The 22998-nt window shown below is 63.0% G+C and overlaps 2 protein-coding genes across 2 annotated transcripts; both read right to left on the bottom strand.

Annotated features, from left to right (window-relative positions):
- Positions 1-1472: 1472 nt before the first annotated feature.
- Positions 1473-18385, bottom strand: UNC45A (unc-45 myosin chaperone A). The gene is made up of 20 exons (XM_067555404.1): positions 18355-18385; positions 17928-18086; positions 17010-17046; positions 16723-16898; positions 16454-16546; positions 15902-16069; positions 15074-15242; positions 14508-14678; positions 14186-14357; positions 13531-13831; positions 13194-13288; positions 12899-13040; positions 12499-12639; positions 12178-12305; positions 11956-12022; positions 11526-11639; positions 11126-11241; positions 3613-3730; positions 3375-3530; positions 1473-2446 (listed from the first exon to the last, which is right to left on the bottom strand). Exons 1-20 carry the CDS (start codon positions 18364-18366, stop codon positions 2183-2185), a joined length of 2799 nt encoding a protein of 932 aa, XP_067411505.1. The 5' UTR covers positions 18367-18385; the 3' UTR covers positions 1473-2182.
- A 1065-nt stretch (positions 18386-19450) lies between these two features.
- Positions 19451-22396, bottom strand: LOC137158267 (protein shisa-like-1). Its single transcript, XM_067556052.1, has 3 exons — positions 22366-22396; positions 21117-21330; positions 19451-19772 (listed from the first exon to the last, which is right to left on the bottom strand). Exons 1-3 carry the CDS (start codon positions 22394-22396, stop codon positions 19451-19453), a joined length of 567 nt encoding a protein of 188 aa, XP_067412153.1.
- Positions 22397-22998: the final 602 nt, after the last annotated feature.

The raw sequence follows: 22998 nt of genomic DNA, 5'->3' as shown, positions 1-22998 counted from the left end.
ACTTTGGGGGCAGACAAGAGGCTGAAGGGCAGGGTCGAGAACTGGTAACAGCAGCCAGCTACCACAAACAGGAGGAACCGGCTGTGACCGGGAAGGATGGAAATATGAAAATAAACACCCTTGAGGTTGAGGGCAGTGTACCAGTCCCCTGGATCCAGAGCGGGGATGATGGAGGCTAGGGAAACCATACAGAACCTGAGACGTCTGATGAACTTGTTCAGATGACAGAGATCTAATATGGGCCTCAGGCCCCCCCTTTGCCTTGGGGATGAGGAAATATCGTGAGTAGAACCCCTTCCCCCTGGAGGAACCTCTTCCACAGCCCCGAGGAGGAGGAGCGAGTTCCCCTCCTGTATGAGGAGTTGCTGGAGGGATGGGGTGGGGCGGGTCCGGGGGGAAGGCTGAGAATTGCAGGGCGTAGCTGTCTGAGGTGACGTTCTGCCACTCGGTGCAGCACGGCCTGCGCCTGTGGGGGAAGGGCAGGGTCAGATCCCGGGGAACGGGGAAAGTGCCACCCTCGGGCGCACCATCAGAATTGCCACGTGTTGTTACACCCCTTGGCTGGGCCTTGTTGGGGGCACGCTGAGGACCCCTGGCAGTCGCACTGGTTAGGGGTCTATCTCTGTCCCGACCCCTCCGGGGGTGGGCGGGTCTGGCAGGTAGCCGGGGGGGCAGGCTGGGGCTGGCGTTGGGCTTGCGGCCGAGACTGACGCCTGGAGGCCAGTGGGGTGTAAAGCCCTAGAGATTTCAGTGTAGCCCTGGAGTCTGAGGGCGTGCAGTGTGTCATCGGTCTTCTCGGGAAAGAGGCCAGCCAGCACCCTCCAAAGAGGGTCCTGGAAGGACTGCTGGGCCTCCTGCGACAGCCGGACAGGCGGCGCAGGGGAGTCCGTGTGGGCGGCTTCCTGACGCTGCTTCTTTTTCGGCACGGAAGGTTGCTGACGGGACGACTCCGGTGCCAGGGGGGCGCAGCGCGAGGAGACGCTCGGGGCCGCTGTTCAGAGTCCGGCCGCAGCGTGGACTCCATCAGGCTGGCCTTCACGCGCGCCTCTCTCCGGGGCCTGCAGCTTGAAGGCCCTGCAGATTTTACACGTGTCCTTGGGGTGCTGCTCCCCCAGCCAAGGGAGGCAGCGCTGGTCAGGGTCGCTCACAGGGAAGGGCTGGCCGCAAGCGGCGCAGGACTTGAAACCCCTTGAGCCAGGCACGGCCCAGCCCTGAGCCCGAGGCTGTTTATCGTCTGTCTGTCTGTCTAACACTTCACTACTCAAACCAAACTGCTGCCTAACAACGATTTACTAATCAGCAGTGAACAACGGGGTCTGCTACTTGCAGAGCAAGGGGCAGATGTTCCAGCAACCGTCAGGGGCGGGAAGAAGGGACTGAGGGTCGGCGGCGCCTCATATACCACGGCATGAGCGCAGGGCTCCAGGGGCGCCTGAGCCGACCCTACAGACCCGTGCAGGGGGCGCACACACCTATATTGGAATGGGTCTGAGCAATCCCTCGACGTAGAACAGGCTCCAGCCGGCCTCACAGCGCAGGCAGCAGGCTCCAGCAGCTTGGGGCAGGAATGGATTGTGCCGCTGCTCCCACTGCCACCCTCTGCCGCTACTGCCCTCCGCCCGCAGGGCACCAGCCCACGGGGCAGTGCCCCTCCCCCACCAGCCCCCGTAACTCCAAGCTGACTGCCCGGCCCCCAGCGCAGGGCTGTCATCACAGCCAGCGAGACAGGGCAGAGGACACTTAAGGCACAACGAGAGCGGTGCGGTGCAAAGGCCCATCCCGGGGCAGCAGGTGCAGGCTGGCCCCAGCCCCGCACACACCGGCACTCCAGCGCGCAGGGCCGGGCTGTCTGCGTAGCGCTCCCAGCAGAAGAGGTGGGGGGAGGCAGCCAGCTCCGAGGCACAGGGGACCGGTACTGCCGCAGCGCAGGCAGCTTTGAGAGCAGAGACCCCTACCCCAAGCACAGCCAAGCAGCCCAGTAACCAGACAGCACCGGCAGGCCCTGCCCCGCCTGCTTCCACTAAGTTTAAGACAAGAATTCAGCCCACATTGCCCTCCAGATCCCTGGGGGGCTCAGCCCTTTCCACCAAGCAGCCCGTGGTCCCCAGCCCCACATGCATTGTGTCTGTCGATAGCAGCTCAGCGTGTTACAAGCCCGGAGCAGTGTGCACAGGGGCGTCCGTCACTCTCCGTTCACGTGGGGTTTGATCAGCCCATACGCCACGGCCTGGGCCAGGCACTCCTTGGCAGCCTGGGCCACGCGGGGCTTGTCCTGCTCCTCCTTGGCGAGTACGGACAGGATCTCCAGCATCTCGCTCTCCATGAGCGTGGCCGCAATCTCCCGCTCTGCCGCCATCATGTTCAGCACGATCACAGCGCCACGGTGCTGCAGCTCCACGCCAGCGCTGAGCAGCAGGGCCTGCAGGATCTCCAGCCAATGAGCCGTCTGTGGGGAGACACCGAGATGGCCTTGAGCCAGTGGCCCCAAGCCCCTCGTATGGGGCACAGAACACCCCACACTAGAATCACAGAGGTGGAAGGGCCCTCAGGAGATGTCTAGTCCAACCCCTGCTCAAGGCAGGACTAACCTCAGCTAAACCATCCCAGCCAGGGCTTTGTCAAGCCTCAGCTTAAAAACCTGTAAGGACGGAGATTCCACCACCTCCCTAGGTAACCCATTCCAGTGCTTCACCACCCTCCTAGTGACAAACTTTTTCCTAATGTCCAACCTAGACCTCCCTCCCTGCAACTTGAGACCGTTGCTCCTTGTTCTGTCATCTGCCACCACCGAAAACAGCCTAGGCCCATCCTCCCTGGAACGCCCTTTCAGGTAGTTACCCGCAGAGCACAAACCCCTGCCCTGAGTCACCAAGAATCCAGGCCCGAGGAAGCAATGGAGCAGGCCTGCTTCCTGGACAGATCCAGGGAACAGCAGCTGCTGCCCCCTCTGCGGCTTGTGAGCTCCCTGCCCCGTCCCACAACACGCCAGGCCCCTGGCCCTCGGGCAGTGACAGGAGCTGGCTGCTGCAGCCCCTCCTCGCTGCCCCGGCCCCAGCACAGGTCCCGCTAGGACGCCCTGGGCTGGAGCACTCTGCAACACTCATTTCAAAGTCACAAGAGACTGAAATGTCACACCAAGGTCCCAGATTACGTACCCTCCGCCGCACCACCGCTGGCTCTGGGGCGGGACATGCTGCTGCTCCATAACAGCTCAGAGCAGCAGAGGAAGGAGCTGGACCCGCCGGGGGTGTTTTGGGAGAGCAGCCAGTGGCAGCAGGACAGACCTGCCGTCTCGGTGTCAGGGTGCAAGGCATGGCCGCTGGGGCACCTGGCACCGCTGAGCACTAAGAGGGGTGGGGGGCAGGGCAGCTCACCACGAGGGTGATCTTCCTGCAGATCGGCGGCAGCAGGGAGGTCAGCATGGCCAACGTGCCAGAGGCTGCTCGCCGCAGCTTCTCGTCGTCCTCGCCACTGTACAGAACCAGCAGCTTCAGCCGGTCGCTGCCCTCGGCCAGGAAGAGCTCCTGCACCTGCAAGCCAGAGCCAGACACCTGAGTGCCCTCCTGCCACGCAGAGCCCGGCCCCCCCTCCCCGCACCGCATGGAGCCTCACCTCCTTGCTCATGGCCATGTTGCACATGCACTCGGTGGCTGCCAGCCGGATCAGCTCATGTTCCTCAAACATGTAGCCCTCGATCATGGGCACCGCCTTCTCCTTCAGGATCTTCTGTCTGCAACAAGGCACGCGTGAGGGCTCCAGCTCCAGCTCCAGGAGGGCCCCCCCAGGCACAGCCAGGCCCCTGGCTGGCCGAGGCTTTAGTGCTGGCTGAGATGGTCTCTGAGCAGCTGAGTGGGCCCAGGCGTAGTAGAAAGGGCCAGCCTGAGACAGGCTCGGCACAGGGTCTGCGCCTGAACTAAAGTAATCAAGCCCTGCTGATACAGCCAAGTCAGGCCCTGTTACAAAACGTGCCTGCGTGTAAGTTCACAGCAGCTGGCATGCACAGAGCAGGTATTGTAACCACACCCTCCTGAGCCGCGCTAGGCACAGGACACTCCTGAGCCGCGCTAGGCACAGGACACCCCTGCAAACATTCCAGAAGGCTGGCACCAGAATAAACCGTTCCCGACTTCGAGACGTGGTGCTTGTGTGCGCGCCGCGTGCACCGTTGTCGGAAGGTTTTCCCCTAGCGGTACCCGGCGGGTCAGTGCAGGCGCCCCTGGAGCGGTGCGCGTCCATGACGCCGTACATAGGGACCCGCTCACCTGCTGCCTCCTCAGTCCCTTCTTGCCGGCTGGCGCCGACCGAGGGTCTCGGACTGGACGCGAGCAGCATCTCGCAGACCAGTTACAAAGGTGTAGGTAACTTTTCCTCTTCGAGTGCTTGCTCGCGTCTGTTCCAAGGAGGTGACTCCCAACGGACCATACGGGGGGAGGGGTCGGAGCTCACACAATCGCTGACAGAAGCACCGCTCTGCCAAATGCTGCCTCATCTCTGGCCAGCTGAGTGAAGGTGTAATGTGACACGCTGCAGCCCTGCAATTCTCGGGTGCGGGCACCTGCACTAACAAAGCTGCCAAGGACGCCTGTGCCTGGTGGAGGGCGCTGCCAGGGCGCGCTGCCAGGGCTGGCACTCTGGCCAGGGCACGGCAGGTCCTGATACAGGAGGCAATCCATGGCGAAACCCTCTGCAACGATACTGGGAGACCCGTCACCCTCTCCGCTATGGCAATGCCCAGATGAAAGGGGCTAGTCCGTTCTATATAGACTGCGAATGCGCGCCTGACGTCCAGAGGGGCGGCTGCGTTCCCTGTTGCTGGCATGTGGCTTCAGGAAGATGATTTCCTGCTTTGCGTGAAATTGAGAAACCACCTGAGGGAGGAAAGCCAGGTGGGGTCGTAATCGCACCTTATCCTTGTGAAACACCGAGTACGGAGGATCTGTGGTCAAAGCCTGGAGCTCAGACACACCTGGCTGAGGTAATCGCAAGAAGGAAGCCACCTTTCACGAGGGGCAGAGGAGCGAGCAGGTTGCCAAGGCTCGAAGGGAGGCCCCATTAGTCTGTTGAGTAGCAGGTGACAGTTCCAAGCCAGAACTGGGCAGAATGACAGCAGACAGTGCCTCGAAGCCTGGAAAAGCTCTGGCTTGGGATGCGTCCAGGAATGCCCTGTCATGCTGGGCAGATGGGGGGGAGGGGAGCATTTGTCATATTGATTAACATCAATACGTCAAAATCATAACGATTCATGTCAGATATGCCATGTCAGGTACTGTTAGAAAGGATATGATGCGCTGAGAAAGCTGGCAATGCTTATGTTCATGTGGTATATCTGTAATGGAAGTTATGGACACATTTGATGTACCTGTGTTTCAAATTGTGCTGGCTGGGATACACCCCAGACGGAGAGGTGGCAGGACAATAGCCCGCTTAATGGCCCATCGAAACCTTTACAGAAGCAAAGGGCCCAGGAAGAAACTAAAGGCAGACCTGAAGAGTCACCAGGATTGGCCCATGTGACTCTGGGACTCCATTTTAGCTCCCATACGTTTCCATAGGCTGCATGGCCAGGGACAGAGGGTTTATAAGATCAAACCCCAGAAACCATTTTGTTTTCTATCCTGAGCTTCAGACACCTACCTACCTCTGGACCAAGTCATCTGTGAGTGAAGCTGTGTAACAAAGGACTGAAGCCCATCCAGGTACTGGATGTGAACCAGAGGGGACTATACAAACCTGCAACTCCACAATTCTTCTAGAAACCTGATGTATCTGGACTTTCAATCATTTGTGTGTATCTGATTGGTCTAATCTTTCACATTTTTCTCATGGTTTCTTTCTTTCTTTTTACAATAAACCTTTAGTTTTAGTTACTAAAGGATTGGCTGGTAGCGTAGTATTTTAGGTAAGATCCAAACTTATATTGAACTGGTACTGTGACTGACCCTTTGGGGTCACAGGGAACCTTTTTAGTAAAGAGCAGAGAGTTTAAGTAACTGGTCTCTTAAGTATTAAGTACTATTAAGTATTAAGTACTTAAGTATTAAGTAAATACTCTCAGGGCCGAGGAAAGGCCAAAGGGGCAATGCTGCAAACTGGTAATGGGAGCCGGCCACCACGAGACAGAGGAAACGCCTGTGCCTGGGGAAGACAGAAATGTAGGAGCAAGCGTCCTTCATGTCGAGGGCAGCGTATGAGTCTCCTGGACCCAGGGAGGGGATGATGGAGGCAAGGGAGACCATGCGAAATTTCAGCCTCTTCAGATATCTGTTGAGACAACGCAGGGCTCCCTTTCACTTTGGGGATGAGGAAGTACCTCGAGTAAAACCCCTTCCCCTCGAGTCCGGTGGAACCCCTTCTATGGCCCCCAGGCTGAGAAGGGTCTCTACCTCTTACATGGGCAGTTGCTCGTGGAAGGGGTCCCTGCAGAAGGACGGGGAGGGAGGGACAGAAGCAAACTGGCGTGCAGGGACGATGCCAAAGACCCACCGGTGCAAAGTGACCTTGGCCCATTTGGACAGGAAGGGAGCGAAGCAGTTCAAGAAGGGCCGGGAGGGATCCAGGGAACAGGCTGGCACGCTGCCCCTGGGCGCACCTTCAAAATGGCCTCCTTTGATCGCCGGATCGCCTAGACGACTCTTGCTGGTGGGCTGAGGAGGACCCTGGCGATGGCTGACGTCTCCTAGACCCCTACTTCTGTCCCTCCGTCTGTAGGGCGTGAACCGCTGTGGCTGGTACCTCTGTTGTTGCTGGCCCTGAGGACAGAACTGGCATCTAGAAGTCTGGGGCGTATAAAGACCCAAGGAGCGGAGCGTGGCTCTCGAGTCTTTCAGACCATGCAACTTCGCATCCGTCTGGTCCGAAAACAAGGCCGACCCGTCGAAGGGGAGGTTCTGGATGGACTGTTGGACCTCCTGGGACAGCCCCAGGATTGCAGCCACGAGCACCTGTGCATGCAGATGGCAGAGGCCATGGCTCTGCCTGCCGCGTCTGCTGTGTCCGAAGATGCCTGCAGCGCTGCTCTGGCCACCATGGTACCCTCCTCCAGGATGCTGCTAAATCCAGCGCCTGGTCCTGGGGCAACGTGTCCGCAAAGCGCTTTAGCGAGTCCCACTAACATGGGGGTCGCTCAGCAGACAGGCCTTCCCACACGAGGCGCACAGTTTGAAACCCAGTGACCGGGGCATGCCTCACTCCCAGCAAAGTCCCAGCCGGGACTATCCCATGTGACTAACTACCACTATTAACAACACTTGCGCTCCAATCTACCTACCTAGACAAACAAGAAATGATTAAGGAGAACAAAAGGGATTGAGCACTTGTGATGCAAGCCGAAGCAGTTCCAGCAACCGTCACAGGGGGAAAGGAGGAACTGAAGGGGTGTAGGGCCGGCAGCGCCTCATATACCACGGCATGTGCACGGGGCTCCAGGGGGCACTGAATCCGGCCCTACGGGTACTGCTAAAGGGAAAAAAGTTCTGGTAACTGTGCATGGAGACATGCACACACTTCCCATGGAATGGCCATGAGCCAGCACTCGAAGCAGCAGCAGAAATTGCTGCTAAGTGCACCTTTATGGACACTGTCGCTAGCCCTAGAAGCCTCAAATGCAGCAGGGTCTAAAGTAAGAGGCAGCAACGCTTGTGTCGCAGGGGTGCCCTTCTGCACCAGGCACATGCAGAACCTCTTCCACGTAGCCAGATCTGCAGCCCTGGTGGACGGCTTTCTGCTGCTGAGGAGAACTTCCTGTACCTGCTCTGAGCACGCTGACCCCATAGGGCTTAACCACGCAGCTTCCACGCCGAGAGATGAAAAGATCCTCGGTTGGGATGCTGCAGACGGCCGTGGTCCTGCGTGATCAGGTCCGGCACCAATGGCAGGTGATCGGGGTGTCTGCAGAAAGCTGCAGCAGTGTTGTGCACCGGTGCATGCCGGGCCGAGCCAGGGCTGTCAGGATGACGGATGCCCTCTCTCTTCTGACCTTGAGGAGTGCCTTGTGGAATGGTGGAAACGCGCAATACAGAAGGAAGGAGGAATGCATCCATGATTGATCCTGGACTGTGCTTCAGGTAGGAACAAACTGGTGACACTTCCTGTTGATTCACTTGCGAACAGGTCCACTTGGGGAACCCACTGTCAGAAGATGTCGGTCACGAGATCTGGGCGAAGTGGGATAAACAGTTTAGGAAACAGGGGGAAGATCCAGTAACTGGCCTGGAGTGCCATCCTCGGCCACACCCTCAGAAGGTTTGGTAGGGTCACAGAGCTGCCTGTTTGAGCCCTGGCCCAAACTGAGCAGTTGGGGCATCCTACGTCTTTGTTTCTATCCCTCTTCCTCGAGTAGTCCTGCCTAGGTTGAGACAGGTAGAATCTCTGGCTGGCTTGGGGCTTAAAATGTTTCCTCTGCGTGAAAGGCGTGTGGAGCTCCCAGGATTTCAAAGCTGCCCTAAAATCCGTCAGGCTGTGGGGTTTGGAGTTGGTTTGCTCCGAAAACAACCCCATGCCCGTAAGCGGCAAGTCCTGCATGGCAGTCTGGGCCCCCGGTGGGAGACCAGACACCTGCAGCCAGGAACTGCTTCTCATGGTGACCGCGGATGACATGGTTCTTGTCACCGAGTCTGCCGTGTCCAATGCGGCTTGCAAAGATGTTCTTGCTACTGTCTTGCCCTCTTCCACCATTGCTCCAAATTCTGCCCTGGAGTCGGCCGGAGTAGTTCTTTGAACTTCGACATCGCACCCTGCAAGTTGAAGCGGTATCTACCGAGTATCACTTGCGGAGCTGTAGGCCCCGGTGGAGCAGACTTTCCTCCCAAGAGATCCAACTCCTTTGGATCTTTCGACTTAGGCATCAGGCCTTGTCGTCTCTGCCTCTCCTTTTTATTCCCGGCGGCTACCGTGTTGCAGATGCATGAAGAGGTTCTTGTAACCCTTAGATGGTGCAAAGTACCTTCTGTCCCCTTGGCCGTGGGGGCGATAGAGGCTGGTGTTTGCCACAGCGTTTTTATTGTGGTCTGGATGGTCTTGGTCAATGGTAAAGCCACCCTTGAGGATCCCTCTGGCATCAAAATGTCCGCCATTGTGTCCACTGACTCTAGGACCTCCTCCGCCGGGAGCCCTAAGTCCTGGGCTATCCACAGAAGCTTTAGGTGAGCTCTGTTGTCTGTGGGGATGTGAGTAGCTGATATTCCTGCTCCTGCTTCATCTGGGGAGGATAACGAGGCCCTAGGCAAGGTGTTGCCCTCCTGGCCACCCGGCCCACGGGGATCTTCCTAGTCCAGGATCTCTTGGCCAGTGCCAGGATCGGCCTTGGTGCCGGGCCCTGCGCCGGCCGTTGCCAACTGCTGGGTTTCTCTGCCGACGTTGGTCTGTGCCGCACAGTGGTGCTCTCCGCTTCGCCGTAAAGGCAGCTTGGCTGTGCGAAGCGACTGAGAAGGGATCTCTGGAGTGAGACCCCTGGGTCCACAGGGGCCACTGCTGGGGCATCTGCCACTGCATTGGCCATGGTCCCATGAAGGGTGCCTGTCCCTTTTCTTCCCTGTAGCGGCGCCGCTCAGACCGGTGCCCGCTACCTTTGGAGGTACAGGACTTGCCTCCACGTCCGATGATCGGGACTCCAAGCGAGGAGACCACGGCGGTGCCAAGCACGATGGTGCTGGGGACCGGTGCCGAGAAGGCGACCGGAGCTGCAGCTTGGCGGGCTTGCCTCTGGACGGCACTGCTCTCTGCGCCCTGAGGTCTTCGGTCGGTGCTTTCTCCTCTGGCAGGGGAGTGCTGTGCCATCATGGCTATTGGTCCCTTGCCGCCTCGAACGTATGCGGTGTGGAGGGAAGGTCCAACTCCTTCACTGGACGGTCCCCCTAGCCGGGGAGTCCATCAGCACCGGACTGATGGTGCTCTCGGGGGGGCAGGGTGCTGGGTGCAGCGTGCGAAGCCAGTGTCCTTCCCCAAAGCCCACACCGTGGGCGAGCCCCCTCTGTCAGACTTCCTGTTTGTTGTGGGGCACTGGCTTCAGTGCCTGCGAGTGTCTGTGCTAGGAATCCCTCGGCGCCGAGTCTTTCTGGGGTGCTGCGGGCTCTCTGGCAGGCCGGAGCATGGCGCACCGAGGTGCCAGGTCTGGGGTACCTGCAGGAAAGCTGTCTCCAGGAGGATGAGCCTGAGGCGAACACTCCTCCCTTTTCTGCTTCCCCCGCAGAACCCGCAGCCATTGGTCTGGTGCCACTCCCCATCGCTCTTCAAACAGGAGTCGTGGGGTGGCCTTCTGGCAGAGACGTGTGGCAGGATCCACAGGGCTTGGCTTGAATCCTTGGGCCCGAGGCTGCCCCGGTATCCGGGAGGGGAGAAGTCCAAAAAAAGAGGGAAACCCCTTAACTAAAACGTATCTACGAATCGAGCCCAGCGATGGCGACTGACCTATTATTCTAGCTGGTCCAGGAGCCACAGCAAACTACGGGGAGGACGTTTGCAGCAGCGAGACGAATGAAGCGCCAACAGCCGCCACGGGTGGTAGGAAGGAGCAGAGGCAGCGGTGGGGCGGCAGGCGCAATGTACACCGCCATGGAGGTGCCGCTCCACGGGGCACCTGCACCGACCCGATGGTACCGCTAGGAAAAACCTTCCGAGAACGGGGCATGCAGCGCACACGCACCCCCTGCGGGGAGTCGACAGGAGCACACCTGGTCGAAGCACACCAGCCCGATGCCACATCTGGAACAAGTACCTGCCCCAGAGACAGCGCGGACCCAGCAACCCCCCTTAACGACACAGGCAGGACGACTGTGATGGACAGCCATGTTCTGACCGAACCAACGTGTGCAAGGGAAGGGGGGCCACACGTAACTGCTTTGTACCTGGGTGTAAGTGGGTAGAGTGGGGAATGGAAGGTCCCTCCCTTCACTGGCCCGTGTCCATTGTCACAGGCAGACGTGTCCTCATGTAACCAGAGTCTATGGGGAGCTGGCACCAGGCTTCGTCGGCAGTAAACCTGGCCGGGCGCCTTCGCTGCTGACCGAGTCTGTGGGTATTGGGCGGTTGGCTCGAGACCTGCCATGCCCCGTCTGCGCAGAGCCAGGACAGCAACCGAACGCAGAGCCGCAGCCAGCGCCCGACCGACACCAGGGACAGAGCCTCCTACCTCAGCCTCTCGCTGATGCCGGCCAGATTGGTTAACGCCATCAGCCCCTCGAAGTTCTCCAGGCCCGTGCGGTGCAGCTGCAGGAGGCTCACTAGGGGCCTGACCACCTCGTAGATCTAGGGAGCAAGGCAGCAGACAGAGGAGCTCAGGCTGTGGCTGCAGAACCCCAAGACGCCCGAAGGACGGGCACGTTGCAGGGACTCTCGGCCCCAAGAGCGGCTCAGACATGGCCGATAGATCACTGCCTCCCCAAGCGCCGTGCGCCCGAGGGCCCCCAGCTGAGGAAAGGCTCCCAAACCACAGGGGAGAGACTCTGCCCAGAGGTAGCTGCTGGGCACAGATCGCTGGCTCCCTGTGGGGCAGCCCCGCCCCAGCACAGCACACGCCAGGCCACACTCACCCGCTCTCCAGGGAATGCCATCTCGGGGTTGCAGGTGATGGTGATCCTCGCCAGTGCCTGCGCAGCCTTGGTCTGCCCCACCTCGGTACCCTCCAGGGACAGCGGGATGAGCGCCTGAGGGGCAGGGCCGTCAGCACCAGAGCAGGGTACAGCAGCCCTCCAACACCCAGCTCGCGCCCACGGCCCCCGAGTGCAAGGAAGCAGCTTCGCCGCACCGGCCCTAGCGACAGCCCTGCCCAGAAGGGACACCCCAGGACAGTGACTGCCAGCCAGGCTGGTAGGGGCGCTTCTGGGCTTTGACAACAACCCCCACCCCTGCTTGGCCTTCCCTCCCACTCGTGTGAGGCCAGCCCCCGTGGGGGTGCTGCAGGGAGACAGTGGAAGGGCAGGGGGCTAACAGCTCTAGGGGAGGTGACGGCTCCCAGCTCACCTTTCCCCCTCCCTGGGCGACCACGCCGCCTCTGTCCGCTGCGTCCTCCACCACGGCCAGGAACACCCTGTGGGCAAAGAGTCAGCACCGGCACCGACGGGGAGCACGCCGCTGCGGATCCCCCACACGAGGCAGGACCCCGGCACCCTGCCCAGGGGAGCCCCAGAACCCACTGGCCAGCTGGTCCCCCGCCCCAGCCCCCGCCCCCCAGTGCAGCCTCACCTAGCGATTAGCTCCCGGCAGGAGCTGGTCAGTGCTGGGCTTTCGCTCTTCACCATGCAGGCGAGAGCTGACCCCACGCCAGCCGCCAGCAGCTTCCGCACCCGCCGCCTCACACAGCCCGGCTCGTCCTGTGGGAGAACGGCAGCTACACAATGCACACACGCCCCGCCTCCAGCCCCCGGCTCCGCCCCCCGCTGCTCCCCACCGCCCAGCCCTGACACTCGTTACGCTCCTGCCCCACGGGTGCCCCAGACAACACAGGCTGCACAGGCCCCTGCACGTCTGTACCCCCTGGGGGAGCCCCCGGGAGCCTGTCCTCACCTTGGGGTGCTGCTCTGGGATGTGCTGCTTGGCATACTTGGCCAGCTCCAGCATCTGGGGGTCTGGCTCCTCGTGATCGTAGCTGTTGCTGCAGTTCACCAGCGTGGAGGCCACCGCGAACAGCACACTCCTCTCCTCCGACTGCGGGGAACAGCGAGGCACTCGGCAAACCCTGGGCCGCCAGCAGGACTCCCCCGCACCAGCTGGTGCCACGCAGGAGCCTCTGCCGCGCCCAGCTCTGTGCCATGCACGTCACGTCCCCTGCCCCGGGAGGCACTTGGCCTTGTGCTACCCCAACCCCAACAGCCCCTGCTGCCCCACACACGGCTCCATGACGGCCGCTGCCCCCACCTCGCCCAGGCCCCTCTAGGGCCAGGCTCTGCCCCAGCCGTAGCATCACCTTGGCCAGCTGGAACATGGCCTGCACAGCTGCCTTGTCCTCCACAAACTCCTCCTTGACGTCCGCGTCGAAGGTGAGGTAGGCCAGGCCCTCCACCGCCCAGCGCCGCGTGCCCGCGTCGATCGCCTCGTTACACAGCCACCTGGGGGAGCGAGGCAGCCGTCAGCCTGCACTGGCCTCCCACTGCGGGGGGGGCAGCACATCAGCGTGGGGACCTGCCGGCACAGGATTGGCCTGGATGCTGCGCCTGCCCCCCCACACCCCCGTACCCCACCCCCACACCCCATGCCCTCACTTGCGGCACTGCTTGGCCAGTTTCAGGGTGGAGCCCTCGGCAAACTGCTTCATGCTGAAGTCGGTGCCCCCGGCAGAGCCCAGCTTGCAGAGCCCCTACAACAAAGAACAGCCTGTCAGGCCCGCACCTCCTGGGCAGCCTCCATCCCCTAAACACGCCTGGGGGAACCTGGCCATGAGGACCGCCCCCGCCTGAGCGGAGGAAGAGCTCATCAGCCCAACAGCTTCTGCCGCGCTGCCACGCTCCCTGCAGCCCCTGCGTGCCCCCAGCCCCGCGGCAGCGACTTCCCCCAACGCCCGGGTGCAGCAGCTCAGCCCCCATGCAACACCCCCCTCACCACCAACGCCCGGATGCGGATGCTGTCCCTCTCGCTGCACTTGTAGATGTTCTTGAGCAGGGTCACCCCGTTGGCCGTGATGAAGGACGCCCGCTTGGCCTTGTCGGCAGCATGGGTCAGCGCCTCCACGGCCACCAGCTGGTCGACCTCGCGCACGGAGGCGCACAGAGCCAGCACGCTCTCCATGATCCCCTCCAGCTCCAGCACCCGGTTCCCAGCCTCCGCGGGGCCCTGCAGCAGGCATGACACCGTCTGGATGGCACGCAGCTTCCCAGCCAACCCATGCCCCTCAAACCAGCTCCTGGAGGGGAAGAACAGCAGGAAAGGTTAACCCTGCCCGTGAGCATCAGCCATACCCTCCACCAGCCCTGCCGCACAGAACGGGCCCAGCAACATCCATCCCATCACCACAGCACCAGAGCACTGCCGCGGCCCCATTCCCGTCTCGGGAGGGAGGGAGGGCTGGTGTCTGCCATGCCGCCCCACCCAGCAGAGACTGGACAGGGGAGCAGGGCACGGCCCCAGGAGCACTCTTGCTAGCCGTCAGAGAATGCCCTGGTGGAGGAGAGCTGGTGCCCAGCTTGTGCCCCAGGGCACGGAGCTCATTCGCTCCCGTCTGCAGCCCCTGCCGCTGCAGCTGGCGGCCGCTCCTCACCTGACATAGTCTTCGCACAGCCGGTGGAAGTTCTCCCGCTCGGCGTCGCACTTCAGGTCACCGTAGAGCTTGCTCAGCAGGACGGCAGCGCTCATCCGGCTGTTCTCCGTCCCGGGCAGTCTGCCGGGGGCCTCGCACACTGTGCCCCCCACCTCCAGGATCTTCTTCAGGCCTAGAAAGACAGGCCGCTCAGCTGCTGCCCCTCAGGGAGCAGGCGACTCCATGCTGCTGACCCAGGGCCAGAGGGACACGCTATGTGCACACGCGAGCAGTGGGGTGGAGCTGGGGGGGTCGCAGCAGGGGTGCTCCGAGCTGCTCTTACCCTGGTCGATGACCCAGAGGGTCAGGCTGTTGTTGGGCTCCTGCAGCGATTTCCGCGGCACCACTTTGATCAGGAGGTTGAGGGTGTTGTCGCGGCCATGGGCCGAGGCCCCCTCCTGGGTCAGCATTTCCAACAGGTGCCCGAGCAGCAGCTTCAGCTCCTTCGAGGGATCTTCCAGACAGCAAACACCAAGAACGTCAGTGGCCCCCTCCCGGGGAGCTGGGAGCACAGCGTGGAGGCGGCTCATGCGTCTCCTGCCTCTTGCTCCCTAGCTGGGTGGGGCAGGCTCGCGGGGCCAGCCTCACGGAGACACAGTGAGCTCTGCAGAAGGATGCTGGGAGCTGCCGCCCCAGGCAGGTGGCTGAAATGGTGAGGAGAGGCACAGAGTCCCAGGACTCCCATCACAGCCCGGCCAGAGGTCCCATTGCCCCAGGTGTCCATCCCTCACATCACAGAATGGGCGCCCAAAGAGACATGTGCCAGCCAACCCAGGGACACAGGGTAAGGTCTGGCCAGAACAGGGCCCCCCAGCAGCTGGCGCTGGGCAGGGAGACGGGGTCGCTCACCCAGCACAAGGGCTTCCTCCTTGCCGCGGAAATCCCGCTGCAGCCCCTCCTTCAGCGCGTCGAACATGACTTGCAGCAGGTTACAGGCCGCCAGAGACACCTGCTCGTGCTCCACCCCCAGAATGGCCGGGACACGCGGCGCCCCCAGCTCCGCCAGGATCGCCATGGTCTGCGAGCACAGGGAAGCAGTCGCCAGGAAATCATCGCTGGGAATTGCTTCCAGCTCCGCCCCAGCAAGTCCCAAATCCCCGGCAGCGCCTGACTGGGCAAGGCCTCCCCGCCACCCCCAGCGCTCTCTGGCGAGAGCCTGCCAGCAGGAAGGCAAGGTGGGGACAGACAGATCCACAGAGCAGTGCACTGGCTGGGAGGAGACTGGCAGCAGCATGGGCACTGCAGCTGGCACTGGGGGGAAGGGCTGTGGAGCCAGCACCAGAGGAGATGGAGGCAGGGGCACCAGGGATCAGCAGTGACAGCCCCAGAAGAGTAGATGCCCTCACTGCAGCCCTTGATCCCAGCCTATAGAAGTGGAACTGGGGAGGGTCCCACGCTGAGCTGACGGCACAGAGACAGCGCCCCGGCCAGGTCAGGGCAGAGAGCAGTGAACCCGCTCACTGAGCAGCTTCCACGTACAGCTCCCCGGGGGCTCAGCAGCGTCGGGAGCTGCAGGCAGCAACCGCCAGGGTCAGGGCCCGTCTGCTGCAGCGAGTCTCCCACCAGCACTCACTGCAACTGTCTGCTCATCCTGTGCAGGACAAGCGTCTGCCTGGGCAAGGACCACGTGGGGCACAGGCCCCAAGCCATGGGGACACGGGAGCAGCGCACACCTACCCGCGAGCGGTGCCCGGAGCACAGTCCAACCAGGGTGCGCAGAGCCGCCAGCATTGCGTCCTCTCTGCCCGTGTCCAGCAAGTGCAGCAGCAGCCGCAGACCATCGCTCTGGAAGATCTTCTCTGCCCCGGCCTCTTCCCGGGCCAGCACGATCAGGTTCTGAGCTGCCTGGGAGAGAGGAGGAGTCGTGTCCAGGCTGGCCGGCAGCAGCTCACCCCCAGGGCTGGTTACAAGCGAGGAACCGCACTGTCACCCACACCATGACACCAAGGGGCCCACAGGTGGGATCACTGCCTGGGCAGCCAGCGAGAGGCGCCTCCTTGGCTTCCAACAGCTCAGAGAGGCTGAGCCAGAGCCTCCAGATCCCGCAGCCGGAACACGAGTCCCCAGCTCGAAGCAGCAACAGCCTGTCCCCGCGTGCAGCTCATGCCTTGCAGTGAGCAGCATCCACTGGGGGACTGGAACCGCCCCCGTCAGCGCTGCCCAGCCACTCTGCCCTTGCACTCACCCTCCCCCCGCACACCTTGCCCGGGGGCTGCTCAGAGCAGGTACCTTCTGCTTTTTGTCTGTGTCTGTCTCCTTGGGGTCCAGTAAGATCTGAAACATCTGCTCTACTTTGGAGTCTGTACAGGACATGAGCTTCATCTGAGACAGACAGAAGCGCAGGTTAGAGACGGCCTCGATCACCCCCACACACTGCAGCAGGAGCCATCCAGGCCTGTGACTCAGCCCCCGCCTGGACGCAAGGCCAGGAGCAATAAGGCCAGGCCCACGCTGGGAACTCCAGAGCCTGCCCCCGCCCTGGCTCCGCCGGTGCTCACCTTCTCCTGCATGCTGCTCGCCAGGCCGCGCAATGCCTCCTGGAAGGCCTTGTTTTTGGGCTCCAGGCTCACACACCTCTGCAGGTCATAGACTGCCTGGTCCAGGCGGCCCAGCTTCTGCAACGCCTGACTCCGACGGAACAGCGCCTTCACGTCATGGCCGTCGGCTTCAATGGCTGAGCATGGACCAGAGCACAATCAGAGGGGCCTTCAGGCCGCTTCCCCCATCCCCACCAGGAACTCAGGGGAATGGCAAACCAGCCGACAGCCCCCACACCTGCCCGTACCTTTAGATGCATCAGCTTCTGCCTTGGCATAATCCTCCTGTAAAGAAAGGACGCAGATGACAGAAGCAGGTCCGTGGCCTCCCCTCTCCACTAGCCATGGCGCTAGATGCACAGGACCGGCAGGCGGTCTCCCACTAGGCCTGGCCTGGACACAGGGAAAGGGCCAGAAGCCCCGACCAGAGGACAGAACAACCTGCCCAGAGCGGGAGATCTGTGGCGTTTGGATCTTGCTGAGCAGATGTTTTCGTGGAGTTGCCAGTGACAGCCACCTCCCGCACTGCTCAACCCACCCTGCCCCAGGAATCCCCCTCAGACCAGACCAGACCAGACCGGCCCTGCTGGCCTCACAAACCGCCAAACTCCTGCTGCCACGGGGCCACCTGCGCCTTGGCTCTCCAGATGCCTCCCTGCTACCCCCACGGCGGCGCCGCACACCAGGGGCAGGGCAGGCACCGGGGGGTGGCACCGGGTAAATGCTCAGGGACCCTCCGAGCCCAGGAGGGGACCCTGGGAACCGGTGCGGGGAAGCGACCTGCCGGCAGGCACAGCAGGCCCGCGAGGAGGCCAGCAGCTGGGGGGTGGAGAGGCAGGCCCCGTGGCCCCATTATCTACCCGTCCAGGCCTCACCCTGCACCCCTGGCTCCACCGCCCACGTGCCTCTGATGCCGACTTGCCAAAGGAGCCGTCCCCCCCGCCCGCCCGGCAGCACCCTCCCGGCGGGGCCGGCGCTGGGGGAGCAGCTGGCGCGGGCTGTGCGGAGCGGCCCGGCCCGGCCCGGCCCCGCCGCAGGGAGGGGCTCGCAGCTTCGCACCCCGAGAGCCGGGAGCCGCGCCCGCCCCCCTTGGCCAGGCCCCGCTCGGCCAGGCCCCGCTCGGCTCCGCCACAGCCGGCCCGGGACCGGCGCCGCCCGGCACTCACCAGCTTCAGGTGGCAGGCGGCCCGGTTGCGGTGCAGCACGGCGCGCTCCGGGGGCCCCGCGCTGCGCTCCAGGGCTCGCGTGTACACGGCCCGCGCCGCCGCGTAGTCCCCGGCCTGGAAGAGCCGGTTCCCCTCCTGCCGCAGCTGCGCCGCCGCCTCCTGCCGAAGGGACCGTCAGAGGGACCGGACCGGACCGGACCGCCCCGCCCCCCCCGAGAGCCCGGACCGCCCCTCCCCCCCCCGAGAGCCCGGACCGCACCGCACCGCACCGCCCCCCCCCAGACCGAGCCGGCCCCCCCCAACCCCCCCCCGCCAGCCGGGTCCCCCAGGAGCCAGCACCATCCGGCCCCACCCCCGGCCCGGGAGCCGGGCCCCCTCCCCCACCGCGGGCCGGGCCGGGCCGGGCCGGGCCGGTCACGTCACTCACGGGCCCCTCCATGCTGAATCCGACACCTCGGCCACGCCCTCTACTCGCCGCCGGCCCGCAACCGCGCTGAGTGATGACGTCATCGCCCGCATGCGCTGAGTGATGACGTCATCGTCCGCGCGCCCCCAGTCGGCCTCGCTCGCAGGCCCGTGATGCTCGAGCCGGCACCACGTGACGGGCACAGGGAAGGGGCGGTGCTTAACCTCCCGAACCAACTCCGCCCCCCTAGTCCCGGCCCGCCCCGCCCGTTGTTGACTCTGGAACCTCAGGATGGTCACGTGCCGGTCGGGGGAGCCGCGCGCAGGACCCGCCCCCACGTGCAGAGCTGGGCAGGGCAGGGGCGGGTCAGGGTGTCTGAGCCCGGCCGAGGGAGCCCGCCCGGCGCCTGGTGCAGCCCTGGCCAGTGCCCGGGGGACGCCCGCAGGAGTGGCTGGCGCTGCTGGCTGGAGGCCGGCCTGGGGAGTGCCAGGCTCCAGCTCCCAGTTACCAGGTGGCTGCGCCTCAAATGGCTGCGCGCTGTAGGCTGCAGCCGGCCCCTCCGCCCTTCCCCAGGCCCAGCGGGGGTCAGTACCTCCCCGCCACTGGCTCAGGCAGGAGCAGACCCCGAGCGTGCCGGGGGGATGGTGCCTCCAGAGAGAGGGTCACACCCACAGCTGCACAACAGGCATTCACTCTAGCAAGGCAGGAGTGTGCACACGCACACACCCCCACACACGTGCGCAACACCCACATACCCAGACACGCTTACCCATGTGCACATGCGCACCCCCCACACCACACACACCCCCTACACACCCTCACACGTGCCCACACACATCCACCCATGAGCACGCACACACCACACTAGGGACTCTGAGCACAGATGAGCCCTGGGCGGGATGAACAGCCCTGCCCCGCCTATGTCATCACGTGACTCCGAGCCCCCACCGGGCCAAGTTCCCCTCTCTCCTGGAGTCAGTCCCAGACAGACAGAGCACTGGGGGCAGCTAGGCACTTTATGAGGGATAGGCCAGGCCAAGCAGCCCAGGGCCGGGCTCACGTTGTCCTGGTGCAGCACACCAGGCCCTGCTACCAGCGCTGCCGTAAGTAGCTGCAGCTAACATACCCGCTGCCCCACGCCCGAGTGTGGGCCATCACCCCCCAGCCCCTGCAGCGGCTGCTGTTCACACTTGCTGTCCTCCGGGCTGGGCTGGGCCGTGGGCGCAGCTGGCACCTGCGGCTGGGTCTCTCCTCGGGCTGGGCCGGGCTGCGGGCAGCGGTGTGGGAAGGCGCTGGCCAGGCGCTTGCCCAGGTGGCTGCTGCTCCAGAGGCTGCGGAAGTTGAGCAGGTTGAGTCTGCAGAAGTGGAGGAAGTCGAGGACCACGAGCGTGAGGATGAGCAGGCTGTAGAGCCCCACCGCCAGAAGTGGCAGCGGATTCCTGCGGGGGAAGGGACAAGGCAATGGCTGTGTTACGCCAGGCAGCCTATTGCTGCCACCGGGTGTCTGCCCCTCCCCAGAGGAACCCAGGTGCCAGAGGGTGTTGAGTTGCATGTCTTCCCCAGCTCAGTGCCAGGGGAACCACCAGCCTGGGGAGCCCAGTGCATCTAGGGAAACGTGTGGCCCACGGTGCTTGGCAGAGTTGCTGCCCATGGACACGGAGTGAATGGAGAGTCTCTGCTCTGGGGCTGCTGCTGGGAAACGGGGCTGCCCGTGAGTCGTTGATACCCGTGAACAAGCTCTGGCCACTTGAGCGGATTAGTGAGGCGTGATTTTCCATTACAACCTAAGAACGGCCACACTGGATCAGAGCAATGGTCCATCTAGCCCAACAGCCTGTCTTCCCACAGTGGCGGTGTCAGAACAAACAGAACAGGGCAATTATGGAGCGATCCATCCCCCTGTCGGCCAGTCCCAGCTTCTGGCAGTCAGAGGTTTAGGGACATCCAGAGCCTGGAGTTGCATCCCTGACCATCTTGGCTAATAGCCACTGCTGGGCCTATCCTCCAGGAACTTATCTAGTTCTTTTCTGAACCCCGTTATAGTCTTGGCCTTCACAACACCCCCGCAATGAGTTCCATAGGTTGACGGTGCATTGTGTGAAGTACATCCTTCCATTTGTTTTAAACCTGCTGCCTGTTAATTTCCTTGGGCGACCCTGGTGCTTGCGTTATGCGAAGGGGTAAATAACACGTCCCTAGTCACGTCCTCCCCACCATTCATGATGTGATAGACCTCGAGCGTACCCCTCTTGGCCCTCACTTTGCTAAACTGACCAGTCCCAGGCTTTTTAACCTCTCCTCAGAGGGAAGCTGCTCCGTGCGCTAATCATGTTTGTTGCCCTTCTCTGTACCTTTTCCGATGTCCATGGCTCTTTTCTGAGCTGGGTGCCCAGAGCTGCGCACGGTGTCCCAGGTGTGGGCGTGCAATGGGTTCACACAGTGGCCATGCAAGAGCCATGCAGCGTCGTGCCGGTCAGAGCATGTGTGTCAAGATGCGCAAGTAGGACAGGCTGCTTGGTGGCCCCCTTTATGACATGTAAAGCCATCTGGTGGGGCTCCTTGGTCTGCCACTCCCTAGAGCCCCCAGCACCTCTTTGCAGGTCACCCTGTGTGGCTCCCAGAGTGCCAGGCGCTGTCGTCAGCACGACCCTGTTCTGCACACTGCACCCCTGTGCGCTGGCGTCAGTGACACACACAGGGCAGGGCCACGAGGAATTGCACAGGCTTGGCCCCTCCAGCAGGGACGCACACACGGCTGGCACAGACCGGGTGCCGCTGCTTACCTGAGTCTGGCGGGGGCGGGCATGCTGGACAGATTGACCTTCCTCAGGCTCTCAAACTCCAGCTGGGAGCAGCAGGATTTCAGCCTGTGCTGTCCGTGGGGGCAGCAGTACCTGAGTGCGGGGGGGTCGGTGAGGCGTGGGCAGTAGAAGCCGGAGTGGTAGCGCCCATCGGGGCCGGGATATCCCTCGCAGAGGTGCAGGTTACGGGCTGAGGCTGCGAGGGGGAGAAGCCGCAGCCTTAGCCTGCTCAGAACGCCAGCCACGCACGAGCTCGGCCCACTGCGCAGTCACAGAGATAACAACCTACAGCTGCTTCCAGCTTTGTGGGGAAGCCCCGAGCTCTCCCGCGGATGGACAGGCGGTGGCTATGCAGGGTGCTTTGCAGCCGGGCTCCGCAGCTCCCTGAGTCCTGTCCCAGGAGCCGGCCTAGCCTGGGGCCCGCCACACACGGACCTGCCCACCCCAGGCCCTCAGCACGTCGCTCACCGCAAGCACTGGCTGGGGGTTGCTCTAGGCATCTCTCAGCCGCTCATGAGCCAAGCACGGCCAACGTGGCTGGGGCTGGTGGCCCCCACGTGTTGGCCATGTTAGGGCAGGTGCTGGCCACACAGGCACACAGCAGGGCAGCCGCAGAGCGGGTCGTCAGAGGAGCACCAGAGCCCGTGCATGGGCGCCTGCAGCACCAAACCATGCCAGCCTCTGCTGCTGGCCCAGCTCCCGGGGGGCACCCTCCAGCACGCAGCAATCCTGGCAGAGGGCCCCTCTGACACGCTGAGCCCAGAGGGCCGAGCCATTGCCAGCGCTCTCCCCACGCGCGGGGGGCACAGGAGACTGCCCGGATGGCAGGGGCAGGGCGGATGGCCTATGTTAACCTGTGAGAAGGGTGCTGGGCACAGCAACGCAGGAGGATGCTGGGCACGCCCCAGCCCTGACACGCACCGCGGAGCAGTCGCCACCCCCGGACACGCACAGCCACACGCACAGCCAGAGCGGTCCAGGGGCGCGCCAGTCACACCATGCGCCGGCTTGCACTGACCCCCAGGACCAGACACGCCCTGGAACAAGCCACCTGAATAGTGCTGGGCCGCAGTGGAGCAGGAGCAGGGTGGGAGCAGCGCAGCTGGGGGGAGCCATGCCTGTGCCGAGGGGGTTGGGGAGCTGGGGGTTGCCATGTCCCTGCCTAGGGGATTGGGGAGCCCAGGGTTGCCCTACCAGTGCTGAGGGGGATGGGGGGCCGAGGGTGCCCTACCGGTGCTGAGGAAGCTGGCAGGCAGCGCCATGGCGAGGAGGACGCCCAGCAAGAGTCTGTGCAGCATCTTCTCGTCCGCTCTTTGGGCAGGGGCAGCTCAGGCTCCCGTCAGAGGAACCACAGAAACCACGGCCCCTCCTGCCCCCGCCTCCACCTCGGGCCCATCAAGCGACTCTCGCAGCCATTAAGGCCTCTCCACATGAGCCTCCTGCACTTACTGCCCAGCTCCACTGGGACTCAGACGAGCCAGGAAGGCGGGAGCATCACTAATGAGCCTCTCTGGGCTCCAGTGCCCAATGGGGCAGCAGGCTGCAGGCACGTTCAAGGGCGGCTCTGTCATTCCTGAGCTCCCCATCTTGTCAGCAGGCATCGCTCCTGCCCAGAAAGTGGGCTCTGCTGACTCACACAGGCAGGGGGCTCATTATAAGGGATACGGGAGTGGCTCCCTGGGGAGAGAGGATCTAGGGGGTGGGCTGAGCAGACTGGAAAGAGGAGTCCTGGGAGCAGCCCAGCCTGGGCAGAAGGGCTGAGCTATTCTCTGAGTGTGCATTTCTGTTAATAAAGCCAAACCTGGGGAGCAACAGGGGCGTTTTTGTTCCTGTCCAGCAAGGAAAGGCAGAAGAGCAGGTGGGG

This window comes from Emydura macquarii, unplaced genomic scaffold (assembly GCF_026122565.2).
Source record: "Emydura macquarii macquarii isolate MOO-44397 ecotype Brisbane River unplaced genomic scaffold, CSIRO-AGI_Emac_v2 contig_1644, whole genome shotgun sequence".
In the NCBI taxonomy this organism is placed as follows: domain Eukaryota; kingdom Metazoa; phylum Chordata; order Testudines; family Chelidae; genus Emydura; species Emydura macquarii.
The sequence above is the reverse complement of the archived record's forward strand: the minus strand, read 5'-3'. Positions and strand labels throughout refer to the sequence as shown.

Bases quoted from the DNA above. Each gene is read 5' to 3' on its own strand.
- UNC45A (XM_067555404.1), bottom strand. The intron at 16,547-16,722 runs GTGAGCACCGGC...TGTCTGTCTCAG, and splicing joins CGAGCAGCATGCAGGAGAAG to ATGAAGCTCATGTCCTGTAC. The intron at 3,531-3,612 runs GTGAGGCTCCAT...TCTGGCTTGCAG, and splicing joins ACATGGCCATGAGCAAGGAG to GTGCAGGAGCTCTTCCTGGC.
- LOC137158267 (XM_067556052.1), bottom strand. From the start codon at position 22,396: ATGGCGCTGCCTGCCAGCTTCCTCAGCACCG. The intron at 21,331-22,365 runs GTAGGGCACCCT...TCCCCCTCGCAG, and splicing joins TGCCAGCTTCCTCAGCACCG to CCTCAGCCCGTAACCTGCAC. The intron at 19,773-21,116 runs GTAAGCAGCGGC...CTTCCCCCGCAG, and splicing joins CCCGCCCCCGCCAGACTCAG to GAATCCGCTGCCACTTCTGG.